At 50.1% G+C, this 21,927-nt stretch overlaps 1 protein-coding gene across 1 annotated transcript in view; it reads right to left on the bottom strand.

Moving 5' to 3' along the window:
* Window positions 1–4,826: 4,826 nt before the first annotated feature.
* Window positions 4,827–21,927, bottom strand: part of NUP160 (nucleoporin 160) — a 289,550-nt gene continuing 272,449 nt past the window's right edge. Inside the window, exon 36 of the mRNA XM_078684503.1 lies at window positions 4,827–5,409. Coding sequence (XP_078540629.1) covers window positions 5,323–5,409 — 87 coding nt within the window. The 3' untranslated portion in view covers window positions 4,827–5,322. The remainder of the gene's footprint in view (window positions 5,410–21,927) is intronic.

Raw genomic sequence — 21,927 nt, 5'->3', positions numbered from 1 at the left:
AAATGGAGTAGAATTTGGTCACAGTGGAACTCCTATTGTGGAGATATTTGCACCCCCCCACATGCTTTGGATCCGGATGTCGCTTTGTCCCCATGATTGACATTCCATTTATTGGTTCTATGTGTTACTGCTTCTCTCCTCGCTGCCCCCCCCCATTTTCCTTTGTATCCTGCTGGTTTGATACGTGATGTTGCATTGGAGCGCCTCCTGGGCGGACCCATGGCATGCTGATGGATCGTCCTTATTGCCTTGTGATGTTTGTTGTGTATTTCTGTTTCTGTTTCAATAAAAGTTTATAAAAAAATAAATAAAAAAGTGACTAAGGTGTACTGCTCTTCCCGGATCTGCGCTTGCTGGCGTGGAAAAAAAAAAAGAACTGACGTCAGCGCGCGAGGGCGGCATCTAAGTACTCTGACGACGTCATCCCGGCGACCACGACACCTACCGACGCACAGGGGTACTGCTACGCAAAACTTTCCGGATTCAGTCTGGCGCCTGGGGATATTCTAAGGTAAGGAATCTAACAGTAACCTGTTTCTTTCAGATATCTGAAGGTGACCACCGGTTGGAGAGGTAATTTGGGGCGTTGAGGGATGTCATTTGGGCTACCCAAATTCGTGGTGTGTCAGGTGCAGGGGTGCCTTTGGGCGTTTTGTTTTCCTTACCAGATCCGGTCACGGTTGGGGGTACTCCAGATAGAGACTGCAGGCGTCGTGAGACTCTAGGTAGGTCAGGGATCACCAGATCCCAGGTCAGCATTGCCGGGGAGACCTCCTCATGGTGTTTGGCCACTCGACCTCGGGACATGGGCGTCGGTTGCAGACTCGCAGATTTGGCTGAACGCAGTCTGTTGGTGAGCGAATCCGCTGCTCACAGGAGGCAAAGTCGTTTCAGGGTAGACATGGCAGGTCCTCCAGGTTCAGGGGGGCTGCTGGCTGCAGGACACACTGGGATTCCGGGGAAGCTGGTCAAGTTCGGGACAGGCCTGTAGGGCTGGGGCCAAGTCAGTTGGTGTCCTCCTCTTCCTTCAGCACGGCTCTTCGGTCCTCCTTCTGGTCTGAGGAGGCAAGGTTCGGGGTTGCTCCATGATACTAAATTTAGGTAGGTACAGGTTGGGATCAATAGGTCCATTCCTTGGGGTGGGTTTACCCTCTATTATACTACCCTCCAGTGGGAGAGGGGCATACGCATCTGGTTGGCAGGAATGTGTGCCTGTCGACACATAACTTTGTTCTGCACCAAAACACGCAGCCTGCAATGGCAGTGTGTGTGTGTTAAGGTACAGGGCATCTAAGGGTGACACAATATGTGCTACAACCCTTAGAAGCCTTCCCTGGCCACAGTGCCCTTGGTACCTGTGGCATCTTTTACGAGGGACTTACATGTGCTCAGGGAGTTGCCAATTGGGTTTCCAACAGTACAGTTTTAGAGAAAGAACATGGTACCTGGTTTGCAGGAACCCAGGGCACAGTTAGTCAAGAGCATCAACATCAGGCAAAAAGTGGGGGCAACCATGCAAAAAGGGGTACTTTTCTACACAACCCCGCCCCCAAAAAGATGAAAGACGATGAGACTAACCTTTCCCTAGAGAGTCTTCATAGTCTAAGTGGAAGAACCTGGAAAGTCCATCTGCATGGGCAGTCCCAGGTCGGTATTCCACTACAAAGTCCATTCCCTGTAGGGAGATGGACCACCTCAAGAGTTTGGGATTTTCACCTTTCATTTGTATTAGCTATTTGAGAGATCTGTGATCAGTGTGAGCTGTGAAGTGAGTACCAAACAAGTATGGTTTCAACTTTTTCAGGGACCAGACCACAGCAAAGGCCTCCCTCTCAATGGCACTTTAACCCTGCTCCCTGGGGAGAAGCCTTCTGCTTATAAAAGCAACAGGTTGGTCTTGGCCTTCATCATTGGTCTAAGATTGGACCGCTCCTATCCCCAGCTCAGAGGCATCAGTCTGTACAATGAACTGCTTGGTATATTCTGGGCCTTCAGAATTGGTGTTGAGCACATTGGCTCTTTTGGGGCGTCAAAAGCCTTTTGACAGCTAACTGTCCAGTTTATGATCTAGGGCATTTTCTTGGAGGTGAGTTCTGTGAGGGGGGTCACAATGGATCCATACCCTTTCAGAAACCTCTTGTAGTACCCAGTCAGTGGCTGCAGGCTCAGTCCAGGTAGTCTTCCGGGAGGAACTAATAACTGGGCAGGTAAGTTGGAGGGCTCAGGTCCTCTTCTCCAGGTCGCATGGCGGCTGGATGCAGGGGTGCCTTTTGAGGTTGAATTTCACCTTACCGGGCCACTTGTGGTTGGGGGGGGTCTCCGTGCACAGCCAGTAAGGCTGTGCTCTTCTTCACGCATGTCCCCGAAAGGGTTGGTATCCTTGTGTCTGATACTGTCAATGTTGTGATGGTGTCTGAGCTTGGCTTGTGCCCAGGAACCCTTGATGAGGAACTTCCTCTTCCTGCCGCTCTTCGGTGTGGTGTTGTTACTCTCCATATGTCTCCTCTGAGTTTGAATGCTCCCTTTGACTTTGCCATCTTGTTCTATTTTTTTCACTTGTTGAAGGGTTTCACCCACTGTTCTACCCAACAGTTGTTTGCTGGCGAACGGCGCATTGAAGATGTTCACCTGTACCTCTGGCTTGAAACCGGACACCTTAACCATGCATGGCGTCTTATTGTTCCAGCCATCATTTGCCAACTTGCAGTGTCTGCAGCATCTAGTGCAGACCGGAGGTATGTATTCGCAATGTTGTTCCCTTCCTGCCAGGGAAGCTGCTCTTTTGCAGTACTGTTCTGGCAAGTGCTCTGTCATCTCAGCCCATGTGCATCTATTGAGGAAAGTGTCCAAGTTGGAATATACCTCGTTATCACGCAGACTTTTTCCCCGCAGGGAATTACAACACGGTCGTTACAACGACCACGTTGTAATTCCGCATACCATTACCCCGCAAGTCGTAACACCGACTTACGGAGGGGGGGCGCTGGATGTTGGAATAGTAAAATGTACTATTCCAACTCCAGTATGTGCGGACATCAGGGAAGGTGTTGGATTTAAAATCCAACACCTTCTCCCCCCTCCACTAGTCGTTGTTCCGACTTGCGGAGTAATGGTATACGGAATTAAAATGCAGTCGTGGTAACGACCGCGTTGTAATTCCCTGCGGGCAAAAAGTTTCATGGTAAACGTTGTTTACCTCCAAGTTGGCTATTCTCCCCTAGGTTGCCCCCCTCTCTCAGATATCCTGCCCACCATATCCATCTTCTTACGGTCTCCAACTGGTGGGGTCCAGATGATGTTGGGGTATTTGCCCTTCTCCTGGCTGTAGCTACAATGATGGAGTCAGCTGGGACTGTTCATCTTATCTGTCAAAAGATCCTCTGCACAGGTTTGTATTTTGTCTCGGCCCTCGTAACCGCTCTGCACATTGCAGCTTCCTTGAGGGCCTGGCTCCCTTGATCCAGAATTCCGGGCTACATTGGCAGGAACTGGTTCCTGGTTTGAGAAGGCGGCAGTGTCCTCAAGGCGGTAGCAGGATTGTGTTTGATCTCCCTCCAATTTCACTCCATGTTTATCTGCTGCTCTTTTCGTGAGTTGTCCATACATTGTAATACCACACGTAGGCAATGGCCTCAACAGATAAGAGTCAATTCCCTTTTCTGGGGAATCTGTTTCGATGTCTTGCTACTGAGCTTTCCCCGTACTCCATCCCCTTCATAGTCGTGAAATATGCCCATACTGATAGGATTAGGATCATCTTCGTCGAGGAAGAACTCTTGTTCTTCTTCCTGTGGCTCTCTTCTCATTTGGGGATCCAGTTCTTCAGTGCCCTGCTCCATTTGTTCTTTCGATGTCAGCATCTGTAGAGAGATTTGGCGTTCCCAAAGGGTTGCATTGAAATGCTTTTTCTTCAGCAGAATTGCAACCATTTCTATCTCAAGATGTTTTTTCTTTTGCTCCATTTCGGCTGATCGATCTTCAGGGTCGAGCATCGAACATTTTCATTTCGCAGTTGAAGTTTCCTTCGACGGTGTATCGCTCAATTATTTTCATGGTTTCCAGACTTCTTTTGGAGTAGAATTCTCAAGTTCAATAATCTTTGGACACGTCTTTTCGGGTGTTACGCTGCCTGCTGTGTCATTGCTGTAGGACCCGAGGAGTTCTTTTAGTGTTTTCTTGCCGTTGGTCGGCGATTTGTTTCAAAGCAGAGACAGCTCTTGATCTTTTAGAGTCTAGTGTTCTACATTCTCCCTCAATGTTCACCAATGGCGTAGGAAGGGGGTGTGGTGGGTGCGAGCTGCACCTGGTGTCATCACTGAGGGGGGGGTGACAAAATGGCAAAAATATTTTTGCCTCCTATTCTCCAGTGTGCGATCCTCTCTGACAAACTGGTTGTATGCGTCACCCACACATCTGCTATCTTTAACTCAGACATGAAAGGCAGTATACATGGCTGCCCTAAAACTTGACGTGTGAGAGAATTCATACCAAGGAAGTTATGCAGACACGTCTGATGATCAGAATAGTAAATTTAAAAAGAAATGCATGGTCCTAGAAATGCTGAATGGTGGCAGGCACTGTCCTACCAAGCAGAGAAGTGGACAATGAAACACACAGGGGTGGGTCTCACGCGCTCAGACTGCATTTATGATGCGACAGGTCATCGTGCATCAATGGTTGAGAGCAGACATCTTTCTTGAAGCAGGCTGAAAACGAAAAATGACAGAATATTTATGCACAATAAAGCAGATGCCCCTCTAACGAGGCAATGACACCACTGTGCTGCCTTTAAGAACTTGCACCCCAGTACCAACACAGGAGAAACATTTTAGTTGAAAAAAGTATTTTTTAATAAAGATCATTCAAAACACCAGAATAAATATTAGATGAAAAGTCAAAAATTTGTTTCTATTTACAGCTCAGGACAACCAAGAAAACGGAGACAGCGTTGAACAGATGCCATCTAAAATGGCGACGCAGTGCTTGCAAACAAATTCAAACGTTCTTGTGAGCGGATCATGAACATCTGTAATGAATTCAAAAATATACTTGACGGGCATCTGAAAATCACGCACTGAAAGTCTTTTCAGGATCTTCATGAAAAAATATAATTTGTAAAACAATTAGCACCAGCGGCTGCCACCACGGAGCAGGATACAACTTTTGCTAGTTTCATATAACATCGGTTCATGATTTCATTTTTATTCATGTTACTACAGACTGGAGCGGGCACCAACGTCCCCTGGGGGCAGTGTTCATCGAGATTGATATAAAGATCTTCCAGCACCAGGTGCATGCAGCATACGGACCCACGGGACCGCGCTAGTGGCGACGAAACAGCAGGTCACGGGTCGCTGTGTCCACCTTCTGAAGGTAGTCATCAAGCTTGTCTTTCAGCTTCTTGTGCACCTGGGGACAGAATAAGATTTGGTGTCAGCGTTGATGTACAGATTCAGCAGATATTGAGGAGACAAGAAAATGGCTAAGCCTGTTACTAGAAAGCAAGTGTGTAACAACTGAATTACAGCAGCTTCAGTCTGAAATCGGAACAGACATACCTCGACAAATGCCTCCCAATCTTATCCAAAGAACCAATGCCAACCACATGGCCCATCATCACCCCAGAAGAAACCACTGCCACCATGTGGTCCATCCACTCAGGGGCCCCATCGGACCCATGCCCCCACCACGCCTAATCCAGAAGGCGGCAACGCATCACTGCTATGCTCACACGCATTTTGAATGCCTCCATCTCTTCTGCAACCTTCCCAAATGCTTGGAAACATGCAACTGTCCTCCCATTGCTGAAGAAACCCTCTGCAGACCTTTTAACGCTCACCAACCACAGACTGATCTCCTGTTACTGTTCCCGGACAAGGTCTTACAGAAAATCAACAGATGCATCACCAAATACCTCAACCCCCCTAGTGCCAAATGGTAATTGACGAAGCCCTAAAGGAAAAAAAAAAAAAAAGACCATTCCAGATCGAACCACTAGATGGAATAAATGCACAGCATGTGAATCCAGAAAACTCTTCAAGCTGCAAAAGTACTACTACTGTTAAGTAAGCATTTTGTTTTGGAGCGTGAACCCTGTAGGAAGCGGGCTCTGTATATACTATACCAAAGTAAGGTACAGTGTGCACAGAGTCCACGAAGTTCCCAGAGGTATAGCAGAGGCTAAATTAGGTCAGTACTAACCGCTCTCTTTGTGGTAGCGTGGGAGAGCAGTTAGGCTTATCCAGAGGGTGTGTTAAGCATTTATTGTATTTACTCAATCAAGGACTGATAAACACTTTCAGAGACAGAATCCAGACTAATGAGGTAAGTATAAAAAAGATATACTTGCGCCTGGTCCAGCTATACTATTTACACGCAGCATATCTCACCCCGGCGGGGTTTAGTCCAACCCAGGCCTGTACTAGATGTGGCCACGAGCCGGCAAACTTCCTTCACATGGTCTGGGCCTGTCCCGACCTAGCGCAATTCTGGAGGGTAATGGAGGTCGCGCTTACTGAAACCTTGGGGTGGGAGGTCCCCCATGAACCAAAGCACACACTTCTGGGCATTACCGACGGGTTAGACGGGTCTAGGAATGAGAAGGTATTCCAACTACTGCATTGGTGGTCGCTAAGAGAGATATCGCGGCCTGGTGGAAACGCCCGAGCCCCCGAGTGTTGGACGATGGCGGGCTGGGGGGGACTGGTGTACCATGCAGGAGAAGCTATGTATGAGGCACGTGGGTGCCCCAAGAAACACAGCAGAGTATAGGGGAAATGGTTGGGGGGATTGTCAAGGGTTTGTTCAATCGCCGAACACTTATGTTTCAACGGTATTGGCCCGATGGGCTGCACAGAGTCCTTCTGTAATTCAATACTCTCATGGGTGTGTGATGCAATGCTGGTGTTCTTTCTTTGCAAAATCAATAAAAGGAAAATGCTACTTACCAGTATGCATCTGTTCTTGGCATGTAGAGCAGCAGAGTTACACACTGTGCATAGATGGCCACCTAGTGTTGGGCCCGGATGTTTGCAGTTTGTTTTGTTGTAGAAAGTCTTTGGAAGTCACGGGATAGGTGACTCCTCCTTTGGGTGATACTGCGCATGGGCATCGACTCCATCCCCAGATTGTTTTTCGCCATTAGGATAGTGATGGAGCTAAGAGATAGTGATGACCATGTGCGTTTGTATCTAAGGACGATAACACTGGAACAGATAAAGGTAGCCGGGGAGGCGTGTGCAACTCTGCAGCTCTACATGCCAACAGATGCACACTGGTAAGTAGCATTTTCCGTTCGAGGCATATGAGCTGCAGATTGCACACTATGCATAGATTGTATAGCAGCACACACACCTAGCGGCGACCACCAGTATCTGTTGCAGTTGTTTGAAATAGTGTTTTAGTACAGCCTGGCCCACAGTAGCTTGTTGCTTGGTTTGCACATCTACACAATGGCGTTTTGTGAATGTGTGCGGTGTAGACCATGTAGCTGCTCTGCAGATGTCTTCTAAGGGAATGTTCCCTAAGAATGCCATGGAAGCCCCTATTTTCCTTGTAGAATGGGCTTTTGGAGGAATTGTTAGTGTACGCTTAGCTTTATGATAACATATTTGGATACACTTAATGATCCACCTGGCAATACCAGATTTTGATATTGGGTTGCCTTTATGTGGTGGTGAAAAAGATACAAAAAGCTGTTTTCTATTCCTAAAGCTTTGTGTTCTCTCTATGTAGTACAGTAATGCTCTTTTGACATCTAGGGTGTGCAGAGCTCTTTCTGCTACTGTTTGTGGCAGCGAGAAGAAAACTGGCAGTTCCACAGACTGGTTTAGATGAAAAGGAGAAACTACCTTTGGCAGGAATTTAGGGTTTGTACGAAGAACAACCTTATTGTGATGCATTTGCAGAAAAGGTTCCTGGATGGTAAATGGTTGCATTTCACTAACTCTTCTTAACGAAGTAATGGCCACTAGGAAAGCTACTTTCCATGTGAGAAATTGCAATTCGCATTTATGTAAAGGTTCAAATGGAGGTCCCATGAGACGTGTGAGCACTATGTTTAAGTTCCACACAGGTGAAGGTGGCATTCTTGGAGGTATTATTCTTTTGAGACCCTCTAGAAAAGCTTTAATGGCTGGTACTCAGAAGAGAGACAGGTGCTGTGTTTTGTAAATAAGATGCAATGGCAGCTTAGTGCAACCTGATCGATGTGTAGGCTAAATTACACTTTTGAAGGTGCAGTAAATAGCCTATAATGTGTTGGATGGATACATCTAGGGGATTTATGTTGTTGCTTTGACAGTATATTACAAAACGTTTCCACTTAGCTGCATAACATGCTCTAGTGGTGGGACGCCTTGCTTCCTTGATAACATTCATGCACTCTTGAGGGAGTTTAAGATAACTAAACTTTATGACTTCAGGAGCCAGATCGCAAGGTTGAGCTGAGCTGGGTCTGGGTGTCTGATCTCTCCATGGCTCGGAGTTAAAAGATGTGGAGATAGGTTTAGTTTTTGGTGTGGTACCACAGATAGCTGTAGCAGTGTGGTGTACCACGCTTGTCTGGCCCACGTTGGAGCAACTAGTATAAGCGTCAGCGAGTGTTGTTGCATTTTGCGTACTAGTAAAGGAATCATTGATAGAGGAGGAAAAGCGTTCGCAAATAGTCTTGACCAGTTCATCCATATCGCATTGCCTTTGGCCAATGGGTGTGGGTATCTGGCGGCGAAGTGTGGACATTTTGCGTTGTCGTGGGTGGCGAAGAGCTCTATCTGAGGCTGTCCCCACATTTGAAAGAACGGATGAAGAACTTGTGGATGAAGTTCCCACTCGTGCATCTGCTGAGTTTGCCGACTTAGCAGATCTGCCATGGTGCTTTGAACTCCTGTGACGTGCTGGGCTATTAAGAAGATGTTCTGGGGTCTAGCCTACCTCCATATCTGCTGTGCTAGTTGAGAGAGCTACAGAGAGCGTGTCCCTCCTTGTTTGTTTATGTAATACATGGCTGTCATATTGTCTGTGCGGACTAAGACAGTCTTGTATGGCACTTGTGTTTGGAATGCTTTCAGAGCTAGGAACACAGCTAATAGCTCCAGATGGTTGACGTGGAGTAGTTTTTGCATTGGTGTCCACTTTCCCTGCGTGCTGTGATGCAGTAAGTGGGCTCCCCAGCCGGAGAGCGATGCGTCTGCTGTTAGTATGATTTGTGGAACTGGCTCTAGGAACAGTCGGCCTTTTGACATGTTTTTTGTGTTCCACCATTGCAGAGAGCGAGGAGTCCGACTGTCTACCAACACTAGGTCTGTTAATTGACCGTGAGCCTGGTTCCATTGACGTGTTAGGCACTCCTGCAGTGGACGCATTTGCAGTCTTGCGTGAGGTACTATGAATATGCAAGATGCCATCATTCCTATGAGCTGCATGAACGCTCGAGCTGGAAGCGAGTGTTGTGATTTGAATTTTGTTAGGGGTGTTTGCACACTTGTTTTCCTTGCTGGAGAGGGATAAGCTCGTGCTAGTTGAGTATTGATTGTGGCTCCTAGGTACCGTTGTGTGTGCGATGGTAGCAGATGTGACTTGGTGTAATTTACTGTGAAGCCTAAGTCGTGGAGTAACAGCATTGTGTTGTGAGTGTGTTGTACACACTGGTTGTACGATTGTGCTTTTATGAGCCAGTCGTCTAGATATGGGAAGACGTGGATGTGCGGTCTTCTTAAGTGTGCTACCACTGCTAGGCATTTGGTGAACACTCTTGGCGCTGTTGTGACTCCGAATGGGAGCACTTTGAATTGGTAGTGCTGTCCTTCTAGCACAAATCTTAGATACTTCCTGTGCGCCTGGTGAATTGGGATGTGAAAGTAGGCGTCTTTGAGATCTAGTGTGACCAGAAAGTCCTTCTGTCAATCAATCAGGAGTTTGTTAAAGCGCGACTACTCACCCGTAAGGGTCTCAAGGCGCTAGGGGTGGGGGGGGGGGGGGGTTGGGGGGGTGCAGGTTCCATTCCATCAAGGAGGGGGTCTGTCGAAGAGCCAGGTTTTGAGGTTTCCTGCGAAGATGGGGAGCGATGTTGTCTGTCTGAGGTGGAGCGGAAGGGCGTTCCATGCTTTGGCCGCGAGGAAGGAGAAGGAGCGGCCTCCCGATCTGGTCTCTCTGGTGTGGGGGACCACAGCGTAGGAAAGCTGGGCTGATCGTAGGGTCCTTTGGGGTGCGTGGAATTTGAGTCGGCTGTTCAGGTATGCTGGTCCGGTGCCGTGGAGGGCCTTGTGTGCGTGGGTGAGCATCTTAAAGGTGATTCTCGCCTCGACGGGGAGCCAGTGGAGTGTGCGCAGGTGCTGGGAGATGTGGCAGTGTTTTGGCAGGTTGAGGACCAGTCTTGCGGCGGCGTTCTGGATGTTCTGTAGCTTGCGGATGAGGTTTTTGTTTATTCCGGCGTAGAGTGCGTTGCCGTAGTCGAGTCTGCTGGTGACCAGGGCGTGAGTGACTGTCTTTCGGTGTTCGAGGGGGATCCATTTGAAGGTCTTACGAAGGAGGCGGAGGGTGTGGAAGCAGGAAGATGAGACAGAGTTGATCTGGCGGTCCATTTTGAGCTCGGAGTCCAGGATGATTCCCAGGTTGCGTGCGTGGTCTGTGGGGGTTGGCGGGTTTCCGAGGGCGGTGGGCCACCAGGTGTCACTCCAGGCGTTGGGGTTTGGGCCCATGATGAGTACTTCTGTTTTGTTGGTGTTTAGTTGTAGGCAGCTGTTTTTCATCCATTTGGCGACGGCTTCCATGCCTTCTCGAAAGTTGCGTCTGGCGTTGTTGGGCTCGTTGGATAGGGAGAGGATGAGCTGGGTGTCGTCTGCATATGACACGATGTTGAGTCCGTAGGTTCTGACGATGGGGGCAAGTGGAGCCATGTAGACGTTGAAGAGCGTCGGGCTGAGGGAGGAGCCCTGGGGGACTCCGCAGGTGATAGGTGTGGGGTCCGAGAGGAAAGGGGGGAGTCTGACCCGCTGCGTCCTGCTGGAGAGGAAGGAGCAGATCCAGTCGAGGGCCTTATCCTGGATTCCTGCATCGTAGAGTCTGCGTATTAGGGTGCGGTGGGAGACTGTGTCGAACGCTGCTGATAGGTCGAGGAGGATGAGGGCTACTGTTTCTCCTTTGTCCAGTAAGGTGCGGATGTCGTCTGTTGCGGCGAGGAGGGCAGTTTCCGTACTGTGGTTTTTTCTGAAGCCGGATTGGGAGGAGTCGAGGATGTTGTGTTCTTCAATGAATGTGGCGAGTTGGCTGTTGATGGCTTTCTCGATGACTTTCGCTGGGAACGGGAGCAGGGAGATGGGTCTGTAGTTTTTGAGGTCGGTGGGGTCCGCTGAGGGTTTCTTTAGGAGGGGGTTGACCTCGGCGTGTTTCCAGTCGTCGGGGAATGAGCCGGTCGCCAGGGAGCGGTTGATGGTTTGGCGGAGCATGGGTGCGATGGTGTTGGCGGCTCTGTTGAAGATGTGGTGGGGGCAGGGGTCCGTGGGGGCCCCTGAGTGGATTGACTTCATTGTCTTCAGTGTGTCTTCGGTGGTGAGGGCTGTCCAGTCATCAATCGCTGGTTTCCGGGTGTTGGGGGTGGTTGGTGAGGGTTCAGTGTGTTGGTTGTCTTCGTCGAAGTTGTCGTAGATGCTCTTGATTTTGTGGTGGAAAAAGATGCTGAGTTTGTCGCAGAGGTCTTGTGAGGGAGGGATGTCGGTAGACTCGCTGGTGGGTTGGGCGAACTCCTTGATGATGCTGAAGAGTTCCTTGCTGTTGTGTGCGTGGGTGGAGATTCTGTCTTCAATCGCTTTTTTCCTCGTTTCTCTGATGAGTTGATGGTGGGCATTGGTGGCGGCTCTGAAGTTGTTGTGGGCTTCTGTGGATTTGGTGTTTCTTCAGGCCTTTTCGAGGCGGCGGCATGTGCGCCTGGACTCTCGAAGTTCGGTGGTGAACCATCTGGCTTTCTTGGCACGGGTATTGTTGTTTTTCTTGAGGGGGCCTATGGTGTTGGTGCTGTCCGAGATCCATCTATGCAGGGTTCGGGCTGCGGTGTTGGGGTCGTCGTTTTCCGCGATGGTTGGGGTGGAGTTGTTGAGTGAGGAGGTGAGCTGGTCATCGGTGATTTTGGTCCAGTTTCTTTGTGGAAGCAGGTGCTGGTGTCTGTGGATGGTGGGTGTTCTGAAGGTGAAGTGGACGCAACGATGGTCGGTCCATGGGAGTTCGGTGGTGTGGCTGAAGGTGATGGAGTTTCCTGTAGTGAAAAGGGGGTCGAGGGTGTGTCCTGCTGAGTGCGTGGGCTCGGTCACGATCTGGCGGAGTCCAATGTTGTGGAGGTTGTCCAGGAGGGATGTGGTGTTGGGGTCCAGTTGATTGTCGAGGTGGCAGTTGAGGTCTCCCAGCAGGGTGTAGTTGGTGGATGCGATGGCCTGCGGGGAGATAATGTCCGTAATGGAGTTGGCGAAGGGTCCGCGGGGTCCAGGGGGTCGGTAGATGAGGGTTCCTCGGAGGGCGGCGGTGGGGCTGGCCAGTATCTTGAAGTGAAGGTGTTCCATCAGTTCTGTGGACACGTCAGGGAGTGTGCTCAGGAGGAGGCTGGATTTGTGGACGATGGCGATTCCTCCTCCTGGGTGGATGGGGCGGTCCTTCCTGGAGATCTTGTATCCTTGGGGGATGGCAATGGCGATGTCCGGTCCTGAGGTGGTGTTGGTCCAGGTTTCGGTGAAGAATGCTACGTCTGGGGTTGTGCTGTCGAGGAGGTCCCAGATTTCTGTGGCGTGTTTGTGGAGGGATCGGACGTTGAGGAGGATGCATTGTAGGGTCTTCGGTTCGGTTGTGTTCTTGTGGGCGGGTTGTGCTGGATCCGTGTTCTTGGCGGTGCTGCAGGTGTGCCGGCAGCGGTGACAGCTGAAGGGTCCATGGGTGTCGGCTGGTGATGCTAGCTTGCAGTTGTTGTTGCAGCCTGGGTTGAGTGCGTGGAGTGCTGCTGGGTCGTAGCGTTGGCGGGGCGGAGGTCCAGGGTTCCTGGTGCTGGTCGCGGACGGGTCGCAGACAGGCGCAGACGTGCTTGCCTTTGACGCGCCTTCGGTGCACCAGCGGCGCGCCCGCAGCCCGCGGCCGCGCAGTGGCCTTCTGCAACAGGAGTGGAAGGACCTGCTGAAGTGATACCATATGGAAGTGGTCTGATTGTATGTAAGCGTTGAGAGGTCCGAGGTCTAGAATAGGTCTCAGAGAGCCGCCCTTCTTTGGAATTAAAGAAGTACAGGGAATATACTCCTTTGTTCCTTTGATGTTTTGGAACTATCTCTATTGCATTTTTCCTGCAGGAGAGAAAGTACTTCTTGTCTGAGCAACGTTAAATGATCTTGTGACATTGGGTGCTGTTTGGGTGGTATGTTTGGGGGGGGGGGGGGGGGGGGGGTGAATGTTAGCTCTAGACAGTAACCTGACAGAATTATTTGAAGCACTCACCTGTCTGATGTGATGTCTTCCCAGGCTGACAGGTATTGCTGTATCCTTCCCCCGACAGGAGTGGAATGGGCGGGGGGAGGGGAGTCATTGGGTAGGGGTGGAGGCAGAGCGTGAGTTGTTGTTCTTGCCTCTGCCCTTGTTGTTACCGCGGTAACCTCCCCTTTGGTAGCCCTTACTGTAGGTAGACTGAGTGGGGCTTTCATATGCTGTGGAAGGTGTGTCTGATGAGTACCCTCTGTTTGCACCTCTATATGTGGAGCGACGAAATGAACGTCTGGGAGCCTGTGACTGCAGGGCTCCCATAGATTTTGCTGTGTCGGTGTCTTTCTTCATTTTTTCGAGGGAGACATCCACCTCGGGTCCAAATAAGTGTTGCTCATCGAATGGTCGATTGAGTATAGCACTTTGGACCTCTGGCTTGAATCCAGATAAACGTAGCCAAGCCTGCCTGCGTAGCAGGACGCTAGTGTTGACGGCTCTGGAGGCTGTGTCTGCTGCATCTAGTGCACAGTGGATAGATGTGTTAGTGATAATTTTCCCTTCTTGAATTAGCTCACTAACTCTATCTTTAAATTTGTCAGGAAGATGTCACATTATTTCCTCGAGCTCATCATAATGTGCTCTATCGTATCGTGCTAGCAAGGCTTGCGTGTGTGCAATGCGCCACATGTTTGCTGCTTGTAAGGCTGTTCTTTTCCCTGACGCGTCAAGGAGTTTAGATTCCTTGTCTGGTGGGGGAGCTTCGCCTGATGTTTGAGAGTTAGCTCTTTAACGTGTGTTAGACACCACTAGAGTCCAGGGGAACTGGTCCATTTATATATGCTGGGTCAGATGGCGCAGCTTTATACTTTTTCTCCACCCTTGGGTTTATAACCCGTGTCCTGACAGGGTCTTTAAAGACCTGAGAGGCAAAATTGCTGAAGACCTTTGTGCGGTGTCAAATGTGTCTAGCAGGAAGTCCTCCTCTATTGCATCAGAGTGCAGGTCTACCCCATAGTATTGTGCTGCTCTAGTCAGTAATTGGGTGAACCCCATTGTGTCTTCTGGTAGTGAGGGCCTTGAGGGGTATATGTCATCTTGTGGTACATTTGGGACGTCTGGTGTATTATAGTCTTCCCATGGGTCTGGTGAGGCTGGGGGATAATATGGGTCTTGTGGATCAGCCGCTGTATCTGATATGTCGTCCCCATTTCATCATGTGTGCTAGATGGTGTAGGGGAGAGAGGTGGTGAAATATGTGGGGGGGAGTTGGGTGCAGGAGGCGGGGAAGGTACATGCATAGGTGAGGTAGCAATGTCCTTTTTCTTCTTTGGAGCTGGTGCTGGTGCCTCTGCTGGTAGTTTCTTTGATAATGTCAATCGACCAGTTTTGGGATCCTTTATGAGAGTCTTTTGCTTTGGGTCCGGAGCAAACAAGTCTCTTTCAGGAGTGTGACCTTTCAGCGTAGAAGGTTGTTTCGGCACCGCAGCAGATTCTTTCGACTTTTTATCTTTAACGGGGGAAGCCGGGGTCTTTTTCGGTTCCGAAGTCTTTTTCGGTTCTGGGTGTTTTTTCGAGTCCGATACTTTTTTTTGGCTTCGGTGCGTGCTTCGGCTCTGGTGCTTTTTTGGTGCCGTAAGGTTTTGTCGGCTCTGAAGTTGGTTTGGGTGCCGAGGGGACAGAGTGCTTCGGCGCCGATGGCTTCGGAGCGGTACCAGGCGTTTTTTTCGGTGCCGGAGTGTGTGTGTCGGCACTGAGTGGGGGTCGACTCGAGCCCGAGTCGCCCGAAGGCCTTATTGACTTCTTGGCCGAGCCCGAAGGTGGGGCAGTGGAAGTAGAGTCTCGGGGTGCACCCGAGGGCGAGGGTGTGACCGTAGCCTTTTTTGTGTGCGTAGAGGGAGGGCTGGGGTCGACGGTCTTACTTACGACCGGCTGCGCTGGGGTTACGTCCTCTACATCAGAATCCTCTTCCTCCGAATTGCTGTTGACGTAGTTTTCTTCTGGGACGTCGACGCCTTCCTGGAAAATGTCATCTGGAATCGAACCTGAAGATCTTTGAGCCATTGTTCGTCTGGCTGAACAGTCCTTGGCCTCGTGCTCCGGAGAGAGGCAGAGGTTACAGACCTCGTGAAGGTCGGTATGGGAAAACTTCAACCCACTTTGAGGACACCTTTTAAATGGCGTCCTTTCCATTAGCTGGTGTCGAGGCCTAGTTGGGCCAGAAGGCCGTAGTAGACGACCGGAATGGACGTTCTTGGTCTCGAAGAGTAGTGTCGACAAGAAAACGCTTTCTAGAGTAGTTTCTTGAAGCCGATGAGGATTGCGTGCCGACGGTAATTGGTTCCAACACGTAGCGCTGGAACCACATCCGAGCCCGGTGGCGGAAAAAAACCAATCTGGGGATGGAGCCGATGCCCATGCGTAGTATCACCCAAAGGAGGAGTCACCTATCCCGTGACTTCCAAAGACTTTCTACAACAAAAACAAACTGCAAACATCCAGGCCCAATACTAGGTGGCCATCTATGCATAGTGTGCAATCTGCAGCTCATATGCCTCGAACATGTGTTTATCAAAAAAAAAAAAAAAAAGATATACTTATGTTTGATTTTAGAACCATGCAGGACAGGGGCGTCATTACAGGGAAAGGTCAAGTCAGGTCGACCAGCGCCGATATGGATCCAGGCCTGGATGCCCAAAGATTCGGTGGAGGGCTTTGTAGAAAGTACGAAGTTGGGCACGGGATGCTCCGGGGAGAGGCGCAGAGTCATCCCTGAATCAGGCACCGGAGACGGAGACTTAGAGCGACGACACTCAGAGTCCCGCAACGTATCAGCCGACCGACAGGGAGAAGGCGTAGAGCGACGGAGCCTCTAACTTCTTGTGATTCGACTTACCCGAGGAGTGTGAAGACTTGGACAAGGGGTGGTGGCTCCGTGAACAGTCTCGAGACCTGCCTCTCGAGCGAGACCGGAAGCGACGCCGAGCAGACTCCAGGGCCTCCAAAAGCTTTCGGGACCGCTCCCACAAAGACTACGGATTCATGGCCCGGCAGTCGGAGCACGACTTTGGGTCGTGGTCGCGCTCCAGTCACCAGAGGCACATGAGGTGCGGACCTGTCACTGACATCAGTTTGTGACAGACCGTACAGGGCTTTAAGACGGTCTTGCAATGGGACACACCTCTTGCTCACCAAGTGTCGAAGACTCGAAAAAAGTTTCGTCAAAAATTGACTAAGGGGCAAGCTCCCTCCGGGTCTGCGCTTGGCTGGCACTGAAAAAGACAGAACGGACGTCAGCGAGCAGGGGTGGCGTCTAAGTAGGCAACGCAATGCCATCCTGGCGACCACAATGCCGAACGCAGAGTCTACCGATGCCACCTACTGATGCGCAGGGGTACTGTGGAGGATAACATTTTCCTGATCCATTCTGACACCTGGGGCTCTAAGGTAAGGAATCGATAACTAATAGCCTCTTTCAGATGTTTGAGCATTTTGCACTGTTCACTGTGGCAAACCGATCTATATGTGGAAATCCCCATTCTCGAAAATATGGAAGGAGAACTTAGGGATGAAGTTCCCACTCATGTATGTGCTGTCTACTTTTGCGGAGGTCGGCAATCTGATTGTTCACTCCTGGGAGGTGTTCTGTTTTTGTATATAGTACATAGCTGTCATGTTGTCCGTGCGGACTAAGACAACTTTGCCTATGAGGTGAGACTGAAAAGCTTTGAGTGCTAGAAATACTGCTAGAAGCGCTAGACAGTGGATGTGTAGATGTTTGTGCATAGTGTCCCAGAGACCCTGGATTGTATAATCGTGAAGATGGGCACCCCAACCTGTGAGAGATGCATCTGCAGTTAGCACAATCTTGTGGATTCCACCACTGCAGAGAGCGATGGGTGCGGCTGTCCACCAACACTAGATCTGTCAACTGGCCCTGACATTGATTCCACTGATGTCCTAAGCACTCTTGTTGGGGACGCATGTGTAGTCTTAAGAGGCATTATTGCTTTGCATGACGCCATCATCCCTTCCAATTGCATGAAGGTTCTGGCTGGTAATTTTTGGTTGGCCTGAAACTGAAGTAACAGAGCATGAATATTGCGAATTCTGGCTTCATTGGGAGAGTAGAGCTTTGAGTGTTGAGTGGCTCCCAGATAAGATAGTGTCTGTGAAGGCCGCAGGTGAGACTGATGCGTTTACTGTGAAGCACAACTGGTGGATGTAGGAGAGTAGGGTCTGCAATCCTATGATCACCCAGATTTTTGCTTTTTGCTTCACTGGTTTACGACTTTCCCTGGCTGTGGGCCTGCTAATCAGACCCACAGCCTAGCTGTTCTCTCTATCCAAATTGTACCCAGGTACTGAATTGGCACTGGGCCCTCTCTAACTCCCTGTACCCAGGGCTGAGGTGCACCCAGAAGTCTCCCAGGGGCTGCAGCATGTATTATGCCACCCCTGGACTGACTAACCAAACAGACACAACTGGCTGCTTGACAGCTGGGGCCAGGTGGTGTACTCACCCTTTGCTTTAGATATAGTATTCCTATATCTAAACCTAAATGGACACACAGATCTCCTATCAGTCACTCCTATGGCAGGCCTTAACAATCCTGAAGGCAGAGTGCTTGGAATCGTGTGAGATGGTGCTCTGGCATGAGCTGAGCCTGTCTGCGGCTTTCGGGATCCATCCCTTAGCCGTTTCCATGATATCGCATACCATATACTCTTAAGTGCATTATAATCCTCGTGGTTATATGCCAACTCTGGTATCGCTTTATCAAAACATGTCGAGTAAGGTGTCATACGAATTGGAATACTAACCCCTCGCCAATTCTGGCGACGGGGTTAGCATTCCACCCTTCTAGAGGGACACGACATGTATGTAACCTGTAACCCCGGTTAAAGTCAGACATAGCCTTAGCTCCACAAAATGGATGCTGCCACCGAGACACAAGTCTGCCCTCCTGCTGCTGGGAGTCCTCCCAGAGCAGGAGGCAAGGACAAAGGGTTTCCTGCCAGGGGCGGTGCCAGCACCGTCCCAGACAGGATTTTGTGTATCCTAGGTAGGCAGGGCTTTAGAGGAAGGTGACTGCAAGTGGCACCCCGGTGCTCACTGTGCATAGGCTGGCTGGAACCAGTTCCAGGGTCACTCCAGACCCTGTGCTGGGGAAAAGCCCGCCAAAGGAGAGGGGTGTAGCCACCCCCCTCCTGGTCCCACCCATAGGGCAGGACTTAGTCGCGTGCCAGACCCCTTTTTCAGGATAAAGGTAGGAACTGGCCCCCTTCCAAATCAGATCATCTTTGAATCCTGAAACTACTTTCCACGAAAGGAACTCAAGACTTCTTCCCAAGATTCTCCCTTGTGACTAAGGAGTAGTCACCCTGCAGCAGCAGGCACCAACCAAGCATCGCGGTTTGTTGCCAGTCTCTCCTTCGGATCAAGACTGCTCCAGCACGACGAGAACCGGCTTCCCTGGCACCTCTGACCTCAACCTACATCATCAGCCCAGCTGTGATCCGTGGGTGCGACGAGACCTCGAGGGACCGGCCATCTTCAGAACTGCACGACGCTTGTCCAGCACGACCACCGAGTGACCCTCGACTGAGTGCTTTGGGGTAAGAGAAGCCCCGACCCTGAGCAGCTCCAGCACCGAAGTTCAGCCCCCCTGCATCCACGAGATCTGCGTGGGGCCCTTCTGCTCTTTGCTGCTCACCGCGTTGTCCAGGTCGCTTGCCCGTTGGCTAGTGGCCCTCTCACGATGCTCCACGACGACAACTACTGCTGGTCTGGTTGCTCCAGACTAGCCCTTGCTCCCCTCCAACAGAGGAGCACCCTGGACCCTCCTGGTCCACTCAAGACGCCATTTTAGGTCCACCGCGTGGGCCTTGCATTTGCCAAGACTTGTTGCCCAATCCTGGGTCCAGCGACGTCGACAGCAAGAACCTTCGTGGGACAGCTCGCACCTCCATCCTGGTCGCCGACAACGCCTCCTGGTCCGAGAGACTGCAGAGCCCAGCAGCGCCCACTCACCTGGTCGAGGTGACCTCGTCCGGTGCCACTCTGGTGCCCATCTAATCACTGGCTAGTGATTCAGAACTTGGTCCCCTCTGCTTTCAGGTCTTCCTCTTCCCTGATCCAGGCTTGGATCACCACTAACTTTTCTTCACTGGCCGCCTGCCAGCAACTTCCACTTCAGGCTCCTGGTTCATCAACGAGGGTTTCCGACGTGACTTCAACCCTATGCAGCCGCAGCCCCTGGGCTAGGTAAACCGAGTACTCCGGTGCTCCAGCATAGTCCAACACTCCTAGTGTTCGGATCCACTCTTGTTTTTGACCCACCTAGTCGGGTTCGCCCGAGAACAGGAACTTTGCAACTGCTAGCCTCCATAGACTTTTTCCCGCCTTACGCGTGAGAGTTCCCACTCTGCACACGACGTCCACAGGCCTCCTGCATCTAATCCCAGTGTTTAGAATTGTAGGCCTAGCGATTCCAGAGTCTAGAAACGTATTACTTACCTGCTAGCAAGTTCGCATTCCACTTACTGTGTATATGGTTTTTCGTGCCCCTAGGGCATTTGTGTAAATTGTGCGACTTAAAAGTATTTTCGTAAGAGTTTTGTTGTGTGCTTAGCTCCCTGACTCATAAAGAGCCAGGGTAGTCTTGTTATAAATAAATATCTGTTTATTTTCATAACAACTTGTGTGGTGTCCTTTCACTGGGTGTTCAAGGGGTAATGTGATGGTAAAACAGCTGGCTTAACACGCCCTCTAGAGTCTTAGCCTTAGACTGCTCGTATCCATGCTACTAGGATAGCTGGTCTATAAGGTTGACTTACAACCAATCATCAATAAGGGTTGTTTGGACTGATACATAGTGATCACTAGAATAGTGAGCACTGCATATCAGGCCAACTTCTTACAGTGGAGTTAGTCCAGAGTGTGTTGTAGACACTTTTGGTGTGTGCCGGCTTTGATGAGCCAGTCGTCTAGGTACGGGAAGACGTGGATCTGTTGTCTTCTGAGATGAGCTGCCACTACTACTAGATATTTGATGAACACTCTTGGGGCAGTAGTTACTCCGAATGAAGTACTTTGAACTGTTAGTGTTTGGCTGCTATCACAATTCGGAGGAATGTGCAATGAGCTGGATGTATGGGAATGTGAAAATAAGAGTCTTAAGTCCAGTGTGGACATAATATCGCCTTGCTGTAGAAGTGGAAGCACCTGTTGAAGTGTTACCATATGGAAATGTTCTAAGATTATGCACTGGTTTAACACTACGAGATCCATAATGGGTCTTAAGGAGCCGGCCTTTTTGGGAATTAGGAAATAGAAAATAAATCCCTGAATCTTGGCAGTGGAACGGAAATGGCTCTATTACTCCTTTCTGTAAGAGGGATTGCAACTCTTGAATGAGTAATTAAGTGGTCTGACGACAGTTTGTAAGTGAGAGGTAGAATGTTTGGTGGATTGTTGGTAAGTTCTAGGCAATAACCATGACGGATAATGTCGATCACCAATTTGTTATGGATTGCCAAATGAGGAGAAATTGTGGAAGTCTTACCCCGACAGGTATTAAGTAATTGGGCGAAAGTGTGGGCAAATCACCGTTAGGGAAAGGGGTGTTACATGTTGAGGCGCCTCTACCCCTATCTTTGGAATTATTTCCTCTATACTCTCCTTTATAAAAACCTCTAGAGGGAGAGTATTGGGTCTTGGTATTATAAGAGGAAGCACTTGGACCAAGGTTGTTGTCTTAGACCCTCCCCTGGGGCGACGAAGGACGACGAAAGGAGCCTCTATTTGATGGGGACTGGAGCGCTCCCATGGACTCTGCCACTTCGGTATCTTTTCTCATTTTATGTAGGGATTGGTGGACTACAGGATCAAACGGGTGCTCTTTGTCAAAAGGGGCGTTAAAATGGATTGTTGATCCTCCGGTTTAACCCCTTCGATGCTTGTGATGGAACCATTCCGTCTTGCCTCACGGTTGAGCTGTGCGGATGACAGAATGGTTCCGTCACGACCACACCCAGTTATGGAATGTCCAGCACCGAGGGGAAATCTGCGCTGCACGCAAGGTGTTAAAACCTTAAATCCTAAGCCAAGCACGCCTTCTGAGGAGAATGCTGGTATTTGTCTCCCTAGCAGCGGTGTCGGCAGCATCCAGGGCTCATTTGATAGAAGAGTTAGAAATAAGTTTGACGTCCTGAACGAACTTGTGTGCCTTGGTTTTGTGTTCTTCTGGGAGATATTGGAGCAGTTCCTCCATCTCATCGCAGTGTGCTGTCGTACCTAGTTAACGGGCCATGTGTATTTGCGATGCACCAGTGATTCGCAGCTTGAGCGGCTACAGGTTTGCATGAAGCATCTATGAGCTTAGATTCTTTATCGGGGGAGGAGCATCACCAGACGTTGTGACTTCGCTCTTTTGCGAGCGTTGGACTCTACAAGGGAGTGAAGAGGCAGCAGAGCTTTAA

This window comes from Lissotriton helveticus, chromosome 3_2, assembly GCF_964261635.1.
Source record: "Lissotriton helveticus chromosome 3_2, aLisHel1.1, whole genome shotgun sequence".
NCBI lineage: Eukaryota > Metazoa > Chordata > Amphibia > Caudata > Salamandridae > Lissotriton > Lissotriton helveticus.
The sequence above is the reverse complement of the archived record's forward strand: the minus strand, read 5'-3'. Positions and strand labels throughout refer to the sequence as shown.